This window comes from Podarcis cretensis (assembly GCF_951804945.1).
Source record: "Podarcis cretensis genome assembly, chromosome: 10".
Classification (NCBI taxonomy): domain Eukaryota; kingdom Metazoa; phylum Chordata; class Lepidosauria; order Squamata; family Lacertidae; genus Podarcis; species Podarcis cretensis.
In genome coordinates, this window is record NC_137179.1 from 9640734 (window position 1) to 9655633 (window position 14900).

Here is a 14900-nt window from a genome sequence, read left to right on the forward strand (position 1 = left end):
CCAAACAGCCACGGCGAAAACTGGTTGTGTTTTCTCCACTCACCCTTTCAGCTGCGCGGCAGCATCCTCGTCTTCCTGTATCCGCCGCGTCATCCCGCAATTCTCCAGCGCCAGCCTCTCCAATAGTTGGTAGTCCACGTCGTTGCCGATGCCGATGGTGAAGACGCAGAACCTGTTGCGGATGGCCGCTTTGGTGTTGCTGACGATCTTGGCGGACTGCGTCTCTCCAACCGTCGGCCGCCCGTCCGTCAGGAAGATGATCAAGGAGACGCTCCGAGCTTCAATGTCGTTCTGGGTGATGTAGTCATTGAGGATCTGCGTGCTGATTTGAAGGGCCCCATTTATGTTTGTGCCTAGGAAGACACAGCAGAATTAACCTTTTGGGGCACGGGGAATAGGGAGTTAGTTGCTCAGCCCCTTCCTCCGCCACTGATACTGCCTGTGTTTTCTTGCTGCTGTATGGAAAAACACATGAATCTGACCTTTGAAGCCTTTGTAAGTAAACCATTTTTAACTTACCCAACATGTGGTAAGTGGGTAGTTTTCGAAGCAACTTAAAAGGCAATATTTTAAAGGTCTAACACAGAGCTTTCCAAACTATGTGTCATGACTGCAGTGTGTCGGCTGCAGTGTATAGCTGTGTTTTGCGAATGGTCCACACACTCGTCCCAGGGCTGGAAAGGGATTCGTTTAACCTTTGGTCCACTAGTAAAACTGAACTACTGTGTCACAAAATTTTTATTTTTATTTAGACAAAAATTTCTAAAAAGTGTGTCACCAACATGAAAAGTTTGGAAAGCTCTGTTCTAACAGCCTATATTTTCATGCTTTACTTTGCTGCACGTTTTATAATTTTAAATCTCTGCTGGAGCTCTCTCACCAAAGAGTGCTTGCCCCAAACCTGGATCTAGTCTTCCAGTGAAATCTCCTTCTATCAATCTATTTTTTCCCCCTTTAAACAAAATATTAACATAAAGTACATCAGTGCTGAGTTTGCTGTTCCATGGTTGGACTAAAGTTACCTAAGGTTCTTTGGAAATGTCCCACTGGGCGAGAAAGCTAATTCTTTCAGTATGCGTGTGTCAACACCCAAGTTGATTCCACCCTACCCCTTGGCTTCACAGCTCTGCATGGTACATGCCAAAAATTATTCCCTCCTGTGATGAGCCAATACCCGGAGGCTCGTAACAATGTTTCTTGGAGGACCGAGAGTCTTTCCTAGCATTCCAGGAGAAGGCAAAATTCATTTTCACTTGTCTCTGTATGGCATGTGGATTTTCACAAAGGGGAATTAAGACAAATTCATGGAGGACTATCCATAGCCACTAGTCATGGTGGTCTTGTGTTCACAGAACCTGGATTTGGAGATGGAGAGGAGACAGGCCAACACATTTGGGTTGCTTTCCCCTCCTTTGCTTCCAAGTTCCAGTACCTTGTCTCTGTGCCTGTAAGATCTGCTCGAAAGGCAGATATCCAACAGGTATAGCTTTTCTCAGCCTAGAGATGCGGTTCTGGAAGAAAGCTGCACCTGCTGAACTTTTGGATCATAAGGTAAAGGTAAAGGGACCCCTGACCACTAGGTTCAGTCGCAGACGACTCTGGGGTTGCGGCGCTCATCTTGCTTTACTGGCTGAGGGAGCCGGCGTACAGCTTCCGGATCATGTGGCCAGCATGACTAAGCCGCTTCTGGGGAACCAGAGCAGCGCACGGAAGCGCCATTTACCTTCCCGCCGGAGCAGTACCTATTTATCTACTTGCACTTTGACGTGCTTTCGAACTGCTAGGTTGGCAGGAGCTGGGACCGAGCAACAGGAGCTCACCCCGTTGTGGGGATTCGAACGGCCAACTTTCTGATCGGCAAGTCCTAGGCTCTGTGGTTTAACCCACAGTGCCACCCGTGTCCCTTTTGGATCATGTTGTTGTTGTTGTTTAGTCGTGTCTGACTCTTTGTGACCCCATGGACCAGAGCACGCCAGGCACTCCGGTCTTCCACTGCCTCCCGCAGTTTGGTCAAACTCATGCTGGTAGCTTCGAGAACACTGTCCAACCATCTCGTCCTCTGTCGTCTCCTTCTCCTTGTGCCCTCAATCCTTCCCAACATCAGGGTCTTTTCCAGGGAGTCTTCTCTTCTCATGAGGTGGCCAAAGGATTGGAGCCTCAGCTTCAGGATCTGTCCTTCCAGTGAGCACTCAGGGCTGATTTCCCTTCAGAATGGATAGGTTTACTTCAGAATGGATAGATCTATTTGGATCATAAGTTTAGTCAAAGTGTAGAGCGCCTCTGTCGCAGAAAGGATTATTATTTAGTAATAATAATAACAATATGGAATTTATTCCGCTGGTGCAGCCTTCCTTTGTGTGTTGTGCCATAAATGAAGTTGCAGGCTCACTGAAAAAGCACAACCCCCACCCCCCTTACACCAGGAGTACCTCCAGTAGGTGACATGTTATGGATGTAGATCTTGGCATCTCTTATGTTGTTGAGAGTCACAGGCACCAGCTGGTCTTGTTGCCAGACTTTGATTCGATTGGAGAAGCCAATAATATTGAAGTGATCCTCAGGCCTTAAATCCTGGAGAATAGTGAAGAGGGCATCTTTGGTCTGAAATGAGAGACGCAACCTGGATGTATATTTACACTAGATACAGCAACATATACATGCACTGTGCAACAGTTTACAACTGGTTTTTATTATTATTATTATTTCAATTGATTGATTCTACTTTGTGAGCCGCCCTGAGATCTACAGACGAAAGGCAGTGTCTGCAAATTTAATTAATAAGAAGAACAATTACCGAAGTATCAAGAGATTACATGCATGCGTGAATGTGCAGTCACAGACAAAACACATTACTGTAAGCAAGTTGTGCTTCCTTTTTGTGGTTATTTGGCTATAACTTTTGATAGAATATAGGTAATTGAACAAACTTGGTTGCATTATATTATTCATTAAATTGTCATTCCATTGATATATAATTTAATGGCGTTACTAAAAATAAAAGTGGTGTTATGAGCCATCAAACCCCGGAAACACACTTTCCCCAAAAGGTTTCCGCAAATTTGGCCACTAGTGTACTTTGGTGAGCCTTTCCTGATTCACGGAGAATTATCAGATGAGCTGATGGAAGTCCAAAAAAGAGGATGTTGGTGATAAAGTGGGTGTCTTTTTATAATTTTATATTGGAAAATCAATATATATATATATATATATATATATATATATATATATATATATATATGAAACTTAGGAACACAGGAAGCTGCCTTATATACTGACTCAGCACTGTATACACTGACTGGCTGAGGCTCTTGTGTTTTTTTCAGTCCGACCTGGAGAATGCTGTGCATCTCTCAAGTCTCAAGGCTGGATGGCCTTCTGTCATGGATGCTTGAGTTGAGATTCCTGCAGCGGCCTAAATGACGCTTTGGGTAGGGTTACCAGACGTCCCTGGTTCCCAGGGACAGACCCTGGATTTGCAAATCTGTCCCCGGACAAATTCCGTCCAAGGAATGTCCCCAGATTTGCAGATCTGCCCCAGGGAAACATGGCAGCGGCAGCCTCAGCAGCCCAGAGCCAGCCTGGTAGCACAGTTGGCTCTGGCTGGCTTCAGGAGCTGCTTGCTGCCGTGGTGCCTGCCATCATCTGGCAACTTCCAGCAAGAAAAAATGGTGGGTGCCATGGCAGCGAGTAGCTCCTGAAGCCAGCCAGAGCCAACTGCACCACCAGGCTGGCTCCAGGCTGATTACTGCCGCTGATGCCACCACTGCCGAAGGGGAACCGGGGACGTCCAGTGGTACTGATCTCCTGCCTCCTTCCCCCTTTGTTTTGACTGATCGGGGGAGGCTCAGGAGTTGTGGGCGGGCGGCCATTGCCCAGTTTTTTAAAAACTCTGGGCATTTATGTTTCACAGGGTGGGAAAGAAGGGCTTTGCACCTTGCCTGGCAGATAAACCGTGCGCCTTACACCCCTCCTGGGCAACGGCCACTCACTCTCAACTCCTGAGCCTCCCCCAATCTGTCAAAACAAAGGGGGGAGTGGGAAGGATATCGGGGGAAAAAAGTGTCCCCAGATTCACTGAAAAAAATCTTGTAACCAGATCTTGGGGTCCCTTCCAGCTCTACAGTTCTCTGAGTCCATGTTTCTCAGCTGTCTATTGTTTTAACGGGCGATGCCATGGACTGAGCCCAAGATCTCCTGCAAGAAGAGTGTAATGGGGTATGGGGTTGCTTGTGCGTAAAGCGCAAACTGCTCCAGGCTGAGTAGTTTGGACAAAACTTTCCCCCCCAGGCTGGACACCATGACTGTCTCAATCACTGGAAGAATCCGTCAGTGGGCGTTTCCTGAATTTCTTCCAACATAAGAGTTCTTTCACACCCAATCGTCGTCTCCCTTCTCTGCGCGAAAGCTGTCTGCGCAGAGTGGGCGTCCCCAGAGGAGGTCCTGTGCTCTCTTCGCTGGCTTCACTGGAAGAGTCCTGGAGCCTTCTCTCCGCAGCTCCCTCGGACTCCCCTTTCTCCCTGGTGTCACCTCTATCTCCTTCCCCAGCAGAAGCGTCCTCTCTCCCTTTGCTGGTTCCCTCTCCAGCATCATCATTAGGGAGCCTCAGCGCCACCCTTGGCTCCGATGGCAGTTCCCTGACAGAGAGCATCTGCTCTAGCCCTGAACTTTGTTCCGGAGGCTTTCCAGGGTTTCTGGCAGGGAATATCTCCCATCTCCCCTCTGGAGATGTCAAGGATCGAACCTGAGACCTTTCACATGCAAAGCAGACGCTCTACTATCGAGAGATGGCTATCCTCTTCATAGCTCCTCATTTATCACAAGACTCGCAGCTTCATCTGTTAGAAACAGACACAGCCGTCGTATCCTTCTGCTCTGCCCTTGGGAATACAGTGGCGCCTTGGTTGTCAAACGTCATCCATTCCAGAAGGCTGTCCGATTTCCGAAACATTTGACAACCGAGGCGCAAAGGGCGATCGGCAAAGCCAATGGGAAAAAATTGAAAAACATGCAGCAGAAGCCGTTCGATTTCCGAGGTGTGTTCAAAAACGGAAGCAATTACTTCAAGGTTTTCAGAGTTTGGGTTCTGAATCGTTCAGCTTCCAAGACGCTCAAAAAACGAGGTACCACTGTATAAGAAGAGCCTTCTAATTTGTCTGTTTTTTGGGTCTGAGCAGTTTTTCTTTTGTTCATCCACTTTCCTTAGGAAAACCCACAATTTACTGCTCAATTGGAAAAAAACATCCATACAGTTGTACCTCCGGTTGTGAATGAGATCCGTTCCGGAGATCCAGCTGCATCCTGAGGAATTCACAACCAGAGGACCGCTTCTGCACATATGTGCATGGTGAAATCCAGAAAAATACTTCCGGGTTTGCTGCATTTGCATCCCAAAGTTTACGTATCCAGAGGGATATGTAAGCGGAGGTACAACTGTACACAGAAAACTCAGTTGACGTTTGTTCCAATTCAGCAATAAACCCAGGGAAAGCAGCGGGGGAGAAGGAAAACCTTTCAGACCTGTGTTTAGAAATCATGGGACAAACAGAAGTGGGCATAAACTCTGTGTCCTCGCCACACTTTGCGGCACATGTTATAAGAATTTTAAGGTCTTAGATATATAATAAATGGTCATAAATGTACCAAGCAAACACGTACATAAATATATAAACCACATGTCTGGAGCAGCACAGGTATACAGTCCTGAAACCATTTTGACTCCCAGACTGACCAAATGTTTTCTCTGCAAGGAGGGAGGGGGTGAGGGAACCTTCCCATTGTCGCAGGAATTAAGTGATTACCATCTCAAAGGAATGGCCAGACTACCAGGAAAGGCAATCAGATAAGGCATTATCAGATAACCTGGCAGACAGGAGATAAACAAAAGCACTCAGATTTCTGTTGTAGACTGCCTTTTCTATGATGTAGGTATGGTGTATCGGGGGGGGGTGTCTTGGGCTACACCCCTTCTGTGATGTATGTATGATGTTTCTGGGGGTGGTCTTGAGCTCCAGGGCAGGGAATTTAAAAATGTCTATATAAGGGTACGCACACCTTTGTTCTGGGTCCTCCTCCACTCTCTGTTATTTTCTCCTACCGATGGAGAACCTATAAGGGCTCTTGTATACCCAGTAAGGGAATAAGGGCAGATTTTGTATCCTATAAATTTATTTCACCTCGGAAAAGAGGCATACAGTAGTTCATTTCATTTTATCCTGCTAAACCAATTGCATGGAGTGACCTCAAATTCTAAAACTGTCAGCCTTTTTAAAAGCCAAATCTCCAGTGTCTTTAACAGCAAACTAAATCGACAAATGCTCTCCCTCATTTCCTGGAAGATTTAAACGTGCAGGAAGCGTCTCCGATTGAATGTCTACCTGGCACACATCCCTGAAAGGTGCAGAAATCCTGCCAAGAAGCCATGCGGATAACCTTTAGCCCCAAACACCTTCCGCAGTCCGGGCGGTTTTCTAATCATCCCGCCAGGCAGGCTATCTGTAATTTAAATTTAACCTCCAGCCCATTTCCAAAACTTGAAATCCGCCTTTCTCAGCACATCTCACATTCCTCTTCCCGTCCTCACACTCCCCTCGTTCGAGCTATCGCTTTCCCCTCCAGCAAAGTGTGCAGAGCTGAAGCGAGCAAAGCTGCCCCACGGCCTCTGATAATAAGGGCTTTGTTCCAACTTCCTAGATTACACTCCCAGGAAAGAAACAGGACCTGCGTCTAGCTGTAGAGATAACCCCATTTCTGTATTGTTGCCTCCTGCCCTTAAAATCGCTTCCTAGCAAACATGGCACCTAGACATGATGCTTATTGTGTGGTTGCAATGATCAAATATAGTTTGAAAATAACAGTAGGGTGGGGAATCAGGGTTTTATTCCTTATTCCTGATGTAAAGGTAAAGGGACCCCTGACCATTGGGTCCAATAGTGGCCGATTCTGGGGTTGCGGCGCTCATCTCGCTTTATTGGCTGAAGGAGGCGGCGTACAGCTTCCGGGTCATGTGGCCAGCATGACTAAGCCGCTTCTGGGGAACCAGAGCAGCACACAGAAACGCCGTTTACCTTCCTGCTGGAGTTGTACCTATTTATCTACTTGACTTTGACGTGCTTTCGAACTGCTAGGTTGGCAGGAGCCGGGACCGAGCAACGGGAGCTCACCCCGTTGCAGGGATTCGAACCGCCGACCTTCTGATCGGCAAGCCCTAGGCTCTGTGGTTTAACCCACAGCGCCACCTGCGTCCCTGCTGTAGTTCCAATTAAAATGGCTCCTTCCCCCAAAATTGTAGTTCATCCAGAGAGGGAAGCGGTGGAGGCTGGTCTTTTAGGGTGAGTGGCGCCATGCCCTACCAACAGCAGTCTGCCCTCAGCCAGACACCCACCACTAGCCTGCTGTCATTCCAACAACCAGTCAGTGCGTGCTCTAGCGCCACCTAGTGTTGATCTCCCTGCCTTCCACCCAACCAGTCCTAATGAGCACAGCCCCCTGCTGGAAGGAAGCTTTCATTGCTGCCTTGGGTGTGAAATTTTCATCAGGGGCAGAAGCGTTAGATCAGGCATAGGCAACCTTCGGCCCTCCAGCTGTTTTGGACTACAATTCCCATCATCCCTGACCACTGGTCCTGTTAGCTAGGGATCATGGGAGTTGTAGGCCAAAACATCTGGAGGGCCGAAGGTTGCCTATGCCTGGGTTAGATCCCCCTCATCCCACATTGAGCAAAAGAGGTTGAATCAGTTGATCTTCAGGGTCCCTCACAATGCTACAATTTTATGATTCTAGGAGGATCACAATTCCCCCATCAAAGGACTAATAGGATGAGGTGTGGGTTGCTGTTGTTGTTTTGCAATTTTCATTGGGACTACAGCATGGGAAAACGGGTTAACGTTAAATCCCCCTTATGCAGCCTGAGGGTAGCAGGGTTTCCTAGCAACTCTCAGCACCCTTAAACTACAGCTCCCAGAATTTTTGGGGGGAAGCCATAGCTGTTAGACATAGCAGTGCTATCATAGCACTTTAAACGCATGATACCAATGTGGCATAAGCGCTGTTCGTGTCCAGTGAGAGCTGGACCATACAGAAGGCTGATCGCCAAAGAATTGATTGTTTTGAATTATGGTGCTGGAGGAGACTCTTGAGAGTCCCATGGACTGCAAGAAGATGAAACCGATCCATTCTTAAGGAAATCAGCCCTGAGTGCTCACTGGAAGGACAGATTGTGAAGCTGAGACTCCAATACTTTGGCCACCTCAGGAGAAGAGAAGACTCCCTGGAAAAGACCCTGATGTTGAAAAGATGGAGGGCACAAGGAGAAGGGGACGACAGAGGATAAGATGGTTGGACAGTGTTCTCGAAGCTCCCAGCATGAGTCTGACCAAACTGTGGGAGGCGGCGGAAGACAGGAGTGCCTGGAATGCTCTGGTCCAGGGGGTCACAAAGAGTCAGACACGACTAAACGACAAAACGACAAAACGACAACAACTATTATTAGTATTAGTATTAGTATTAGTATTAGTATTAGTATTAGTATTAGTATACTTCACCTATCTGACTGGGTGGCTTCCAACAAATCTAAAAGCTCAATAAAACATCAAACATCAACAACTTCCCTATACAGGGCTGCCTTCAGATGTCTTCTAAAAGTTGTATAGTTAACAGCCTTTGCAATATGTTCCTTATCTGGGGGCTCTTGGGGTGGCAAACCCTTTAAGTTCCTCCCTTCCGAAAACATTATACATACATGTTTTGCCGTCTTCATGCTTTAAATTTATGACAATGATTCATAGGACGCACCGGCCCATAGGACGTACCAAGTTTTTTGGGGGGGAAATAAAGAAAAAAAATTTATTTCCCCCCCAGGCGCTTGTGGGGCCGGCAGCGGAGAGAAGCGCTCTTCTCCCTGCCGCCCGCCTACAGACCAGGTCCGCGGACAGCGGGAAGACACGCTGCACCTCCCCGCTGTCCCCAGAGCTTGCGAGGCTGGCGGCGGGGAGAAGCACCCGTCTCCCCGCTGTCAGCCTCCAAACCACATCGGGAGACAGCGGGATGGTGGCATTCCACCTCCCCACTGTCCCCCGACCTTGTGGGGCTGGCGCTGCGGCTCTCCTGAAGCCTGGAGAGCGAGAGGGGTCGGTGCGCACCGACCCCTCTCGCTCTCCAGGCTTCAGCGAAAGCCTGCATTCGCCCCATAGGACGCACACACATTTCCCCTTCATTTTTGGAGGGGAAAAAGTGCGTCCTATAGGGTGAAAAATACGGTAAGCACACACACACCTTAAAAAAATAAAAGCAGCAAGATCAAAACTTGCTGCTGGCATTTGAGCACAGCTCTTTGAGGGTTAACCTGAGACTGTACTGTGCAAACCAGCCCTCCTACTAATCAAAGCCCCATCAGGAGGAAAGCAAAAGTGCTTGCAAAGGTTAATCCCTGACCTAAGACAGAGCTGGCCTGTTCACACCAACTCCTGGCTGGAAAAAGACTTAATCCTTTGTTCCCAGCCATAGGTGGCTAAGCCTTTAGTTGTTCATTTCTGCCCTGTTCAGCAAACTGGGCTTAATTGAGGTGAGACTGCTGCTTAACTTCAGGAGCGAGTTTAGGAGACCCAGAGAGGTGAAAGACCCCTTTGGTCCATGCAAATTACTCCAGAGCAACACAATCTGATGCAAGACACAAAACCAACTGCCTCCGTTCAACAACAACAACAACAACAACAACAACAACAACAACAACAACAATATATTATTTATACCCCGCCCATCTGGCTGAGTCTCCCCAGCCACTGTGGGCAGCTCCCAATCAAGTATTAAAAACAATACAGCGTTAAATATTAAAAACTTCCCTGAACAGGGGTGCCTTCGAGAACAGTTCTAGCAGGACTTCCTTCATCCCTAGATCATCAGAAAGGAATTTCCTTTACTCCCATCTATTCACCAAACCATAAAGAAGGCTGATAGCTGAAGAATGGATGCTTTTGAATTCTGGTGCTGAAGGAGACTCTTCAGAGTCCCATGGACTGCAAGAAGATCAAACCTATCCATTCTGAAGGAAATCAGCCCTGAGTGCTCACTGGAAGGACAGATCTTGAAGCTGAAGCTCCAATACTTTGTCCAACTCATGAGAAGAGAAGACTCCCTGGAAAAGACCCTGATGTTGGGAAAGATGGAGGGCACAAGGAGAAGGGGACAACAGAGGACGAGATGGTTGGACAGTGTTCTCGAAGCTACCAGCATGAGTTTGACCAAACTGTGGGAGGCAGTGGAAGACAGGAGTGCCTGGCGTGCTCTGGTCCAGGGGGTCACAAAGAGTTGGACACGACTAAATGACTAAACAACAACATTCACCAAACGCAGTGAGAATGCAGGTCCAACACTCCCCCCCCCCCCCGAGAAGGAGCTTTGATGCCATCAGGCAGAGGCTCAGGGTAATGAATTGCCAGAACCCCAGACTCTCACCTGCCTCAGCTTGGTTCCCACCATGGAGGCGCTGCTGTCGAGCACAAACACCACGTTCTTCGGCAATGGAGGAAGGTCTTTGGGAGCAAAATAGTGCACAAAGTATCCATTCAAAACCTGGTGGGATGAGAAAGAAAGAAATCAGGAGCTTAGCGCTGTGCCAACCACCTTGTTAGAACTTCAGACCCAGAAAGTCCCACACAGCCAAGCCGAAGGAATGCTAGCAGCCTAGATGTCACTGCAGAACTCTGGGAAAAGGCAGTGAAAACTGGTCCATTAACAGCATAGGAAGAGCCTTCTGAATTTCTCTAATCTTCTTCTAAAGCCATCTAGGTTGGTGGCCCAAACTGCCTCCTGTGAGAGCGGGTTCATCAGTATGTGCTTTTTCATCTCTCCCAAATCTTCCAACAGAATGGGAAGAATAGGGCAAATCGGAATTACCGTATTTTTCGCTCTATAGGACGCACCGGACCATAGGACGCACCTTGTTTTAGATGGGGAGAACGGGGGGGGGAAATCTCCCCCTTTTTGTTCAGCGCCCCTTCAGCGAAGCGGCAGGAGAAACGGAGCCCCTTCCATTTCTCCTCCTGCTTGGCTGAAGGGGCGCTGCGCAGCTCTCCCTCTCTGCTGAAGCCAGGAGAGCGAAAAGAACCTGAAGCCTGTGGAGTGCAGTGGGAACTCACGCTGTGCTCTGAAGGCTCCAGGCTTCAGCGAAAGCTACGCGAAGCCTCCGGAGCACGGAGGGAGCGCACCCTCTGCGCTTTGGAGGCTTTGTGTTGCTATTGCTGAAGCCAAGGAGTCTGCATTCGCTCCACAGGACGCACACACATTTCCCCTTAATCTTTGGAGGGGAAAAAGTGCGTCCTATAGAGTGAAAAATACGGTAGTTGGCTCCGTCTGTTGTTGGCTCCGGCGCCACCTACTGTTCACCTCCCTCCTTCATGTCCTACCAATCGCAATGAGCCTCAGTCTCCAGTTATCGGCCAAAGATCTGGACATTGCTTAGATCTCAGCAAACTGTCTGCGCCTTCAGATCCATGACTACAAGGTAACTGGCCGGGTCTGATCCAGGTTTGAATAGCAGCTTCTAGGAACTAGTTGCTGTTACAGGCAAGATCAAACTTTGGGGAAGGGAAGAGATTATCTCTATCCCCGTGCCCATTGCATAACAAAAGGTTATGCTTAATTATAAGCTCACAAAGATATTTCCCAGCGTGCTTAGAGGTGGTGTCCATTGCTGCCCTCTGACAGATTTCAGGTTCGTCCTCCAAGTTTAGTCCAGATAATATTGTATTTTGTGGGGAAACAAGGCCGATACGGGCATTGAAGTCGCCTCCCAAGACAAGCCGGGGGTTGGGTGACAGAGAGTCTATACTTTCGAGTAGGTGGTCAAGTTTTCCCCAGTATGATCTCAGTTCCCCACAAGACTTTACTGGAGGTATACAGTAAGTATTTCTCAGGAGGCTATCAGAAAGGGACAACACTAAAAAACTAGGGGTGGTCAACGAGGGACACTGTTGAATTGATACATTAAGAGAAGTTGACACCAGCACTGCCAGCCCCCTGCTAGGCCTTCCATTCTTTACAGTTTTAATCATGCATTGCTTCTGGAATTTCCCAGGAGGCTTAAATCTACCAACCCACCCATGCCAATTTGCACTGTGTTGGCCAGCTAGCCTTTTCCCTTCAGAAATCTCTTTCACGAATTGCACAGCAAACAATGAAACGAACGGCAGGCCATGCTACCTGGACATCTCCAACACTCAGCTCCCTGTTGACGTCGTATCTGACAACAAAATCTCCCAGGACGCCATTCCGTGCGATTTTGGATTGCTGGACAACGTTGGGACTGAAGGTCACCTTGGCTAAAGTTTTTGTCTGGCCAACCACCGTTGAGGGTGGCGGGGAGATGTCATCTGGTAGGGAAACACACTGTTAAGTACCTAAGACAAGCTTTGTAAACAAGATCACAACATGCTGCAACATTTTGTCGCAGTACCCACTTGTATTGTTGACTCTGGAAGCCTGCAGCAAGCTTGTTCGTTATAACTCTTGCCTTTAATTGATTCCAGCATTGCAGGAGGTTTTGGACAAGATTGACCCTTGGGGATTCTTCCAACTCTATAATTTTATGATTATTACTGTCAAAAATGGTGGTGCAAAATTGAAAGAGCCCTCGGTTGTTTTTTCCAACCTTAAAACTGGTTCTGCACAATTCTTTAAATTTTTTAAATGAAAATTTGAATGCAACGGTTTAGTGCAAAAGTCTCCTAATCTACACATATCCGTATGCTGCCTTTTTACAACACAGTTTTCTCTAATTTAATGCATTTTTGTATGTCATTTGCTTTTTTAAATATATATATATATTTATAATTTATTAACATATCATTTTCAACAGTAATTAAACATACTTTTACATCTTATTCAATTTTTTTGACTTCCATCAATCCTGTCTGAAAATTTTCCAATCTAATCTCTTAGTAGGCATTTCTTATTTCCCCTATTGCATTTCAAACTCATAACCAATATCTCTACATTTTTCTACTTTGTAACAGTTCGTATATTTCTCCTTACAAAACTTCTTGTAGTCCTACTAGCGTAATTTGTTGATTACAGTTGCTTTTGTATGTCATTTCCAGCGATACATGCATATTGTGCACACCTTACCGTAGTATATACATTCTGGTACACGTTTAGGGTTGCCATAATTTGAAGAGCAAAAAATGGGACACATTTGCCTACTTCTGCATTTAACTATTCATCGCTATGACAACTCTACCTGGAAAAGGAGGGCATGTCCTGGAAAAATAGGACGTATGGCAACCAGCTGGAGAACTGCGAGGCACGTGTCGGAGAAGTAGTTCATTGCAAATTGGGTAAGGTCGGAAATGACTGGCAGAATCCGAGACCAGGGAGAAGAGTCGGCGGAAGAAGATTGGAAGAAATTTAAAGTTTACTTACAGAAACACTGTAAAATTAAGGAATGTTAGAAGGATGTTGGAATGAAGTTATGTGGTTTTAGCAGAAATGCTATAAAGGACCAAGTAAAAATGGATTGTTAATTGGTGAAAGAAGAGAATGTAAAATTACAGTATATTAAGATAAATTATTAGGATAAAAACAAAGATGGAAAGGATTTGCTGAAATATCTAACTGAACTAGAATACAAAAAAGGGAGGTGTGAGGAGGTCAAGGAAACAAGTAAGTGAAAGATAAGTAATGGGAAGGTTTGATTTGTTTTTTTAATTGTTTGTATTTTTCTGTTTGTTTGTTTGTTTGTTTTTACTTATTGTGATGTATTGTTTTCTTTTTTGCTTTATTTGGTGTTTTTTCCTTTTTTCGTTTGTAACCTTTTAAACTATAATAAATATTATATAAAAAAAAACAAATTGGGTAAGGTCACCTTTAAATGTGAACTGAATCCAATTTCATAGAATTATAGAGTTGCAAGGAACCCTGAGGGTCATCTAGTCCAACCCCCTTGCAACGCAGGAATCTCATCTAAAGCATCCATGACAGATGGCCACCCAACCTCTGCTTAAACACCTCCAAGGAAGGAGAGCCCACCACCGTCTGACAGAGCCAGCGCTGCTGTTGAGGAGCTCTCACCATCAAAAAGTTCTTCGTCCATCTATGGCTTAGAATAAAATGACATTTCAGCAGGGATGGAGAGAGGAACTCTGGACTTTTGATGTCAGCTGGAATAAAGCCTGGGCATGAGATCATCCAAAAGGGCAAAACATATTGGCGTCAGTTTCCTATCCATCATTTTGTTGGTGGCAGCCCAAATCATTATAATAGCTAATTTTTAATAGCCCAACACCTGCCTGGCTCAGAAAACGGTTTTCCAAAAGTTGGTGGCTTGCAAATTTCCTGCCGGGGGACAACAAAATAGCTGGGTTCGCACGTATCTTACTAAGAGAGCTGTCCATTTGCAGCCAACTATTTCATCGTCAGTCCTTCCTGACAGCTAGTTCTCCCCTGGTCTCCTCGCTGGTCCAAATAGAACTAATTTAGCCAGCTAGCCCTGGTGATCATCTAATGTTTATTGGATGGATTTCCCCCTAAATTGATTTTTGAATTCTGAATTTATTGTTATTCACGTTTATACTGTATTTTATGCTGTGGCATCAATTAAGTGTTTTAAATTTGTTGTTAGCCACCCTGAGCCCGGTTTTCTGAACCGGGAAGGGCGGGGTATAAATAAAAATTTACTATTATTATTTATTATTCCTCTTCTTGTTCAAGACGTAACATTTTTCTACCCCTCATTAATAGAGGGATTCCGGGACGTGTGGGTGCAATTGACGTAAAAGCAAGCAAGGTGGGTCTTAATTTAAAGGTCCATCAGGGAAGGTTCATGAAGGCAACAGACTTACTACCTGCAGAGGAAGACTAGAGGAGCCCCTTTTTCATGAGTGGAGAAGGAGTTCACCATGGAAGGGCAT

The 14900-nt window shown here is 46.4% G+C and overlaps 1 protein-coding gene across 1 annotated transcript in view; it reads right to left on the reverse strand.

The window, feature by feature from the left end:
* ITIH5 (inter-alpha-trypsin inhibitor heavy chain 5) overlaps positions 1-14900 on the reverse strand; it is a 57903-nt gene that overhangs the window by 15799 nt on the left and 27204 nt on the right. Inside the window, exons 6-9 of the mRNA XM_079992335.1 lie at positions 12196-12365; positions 10450-10566; positions 2430-2601; positions 44-353 (exon numbers count right to left, since the gene is read on the reverse strand). Of these exons, the coding sequence (XP_079848461.1) occupies positions 44-353; positions 2430-2601; positions 10450-10566; positions 12196-12365 (769 nt within the window). The remainder of the gene's footprint in view (positions 1-43; positions 354-2429; positions 2602-10449; positions 10567-12195; positions 12366-14900) is intronic.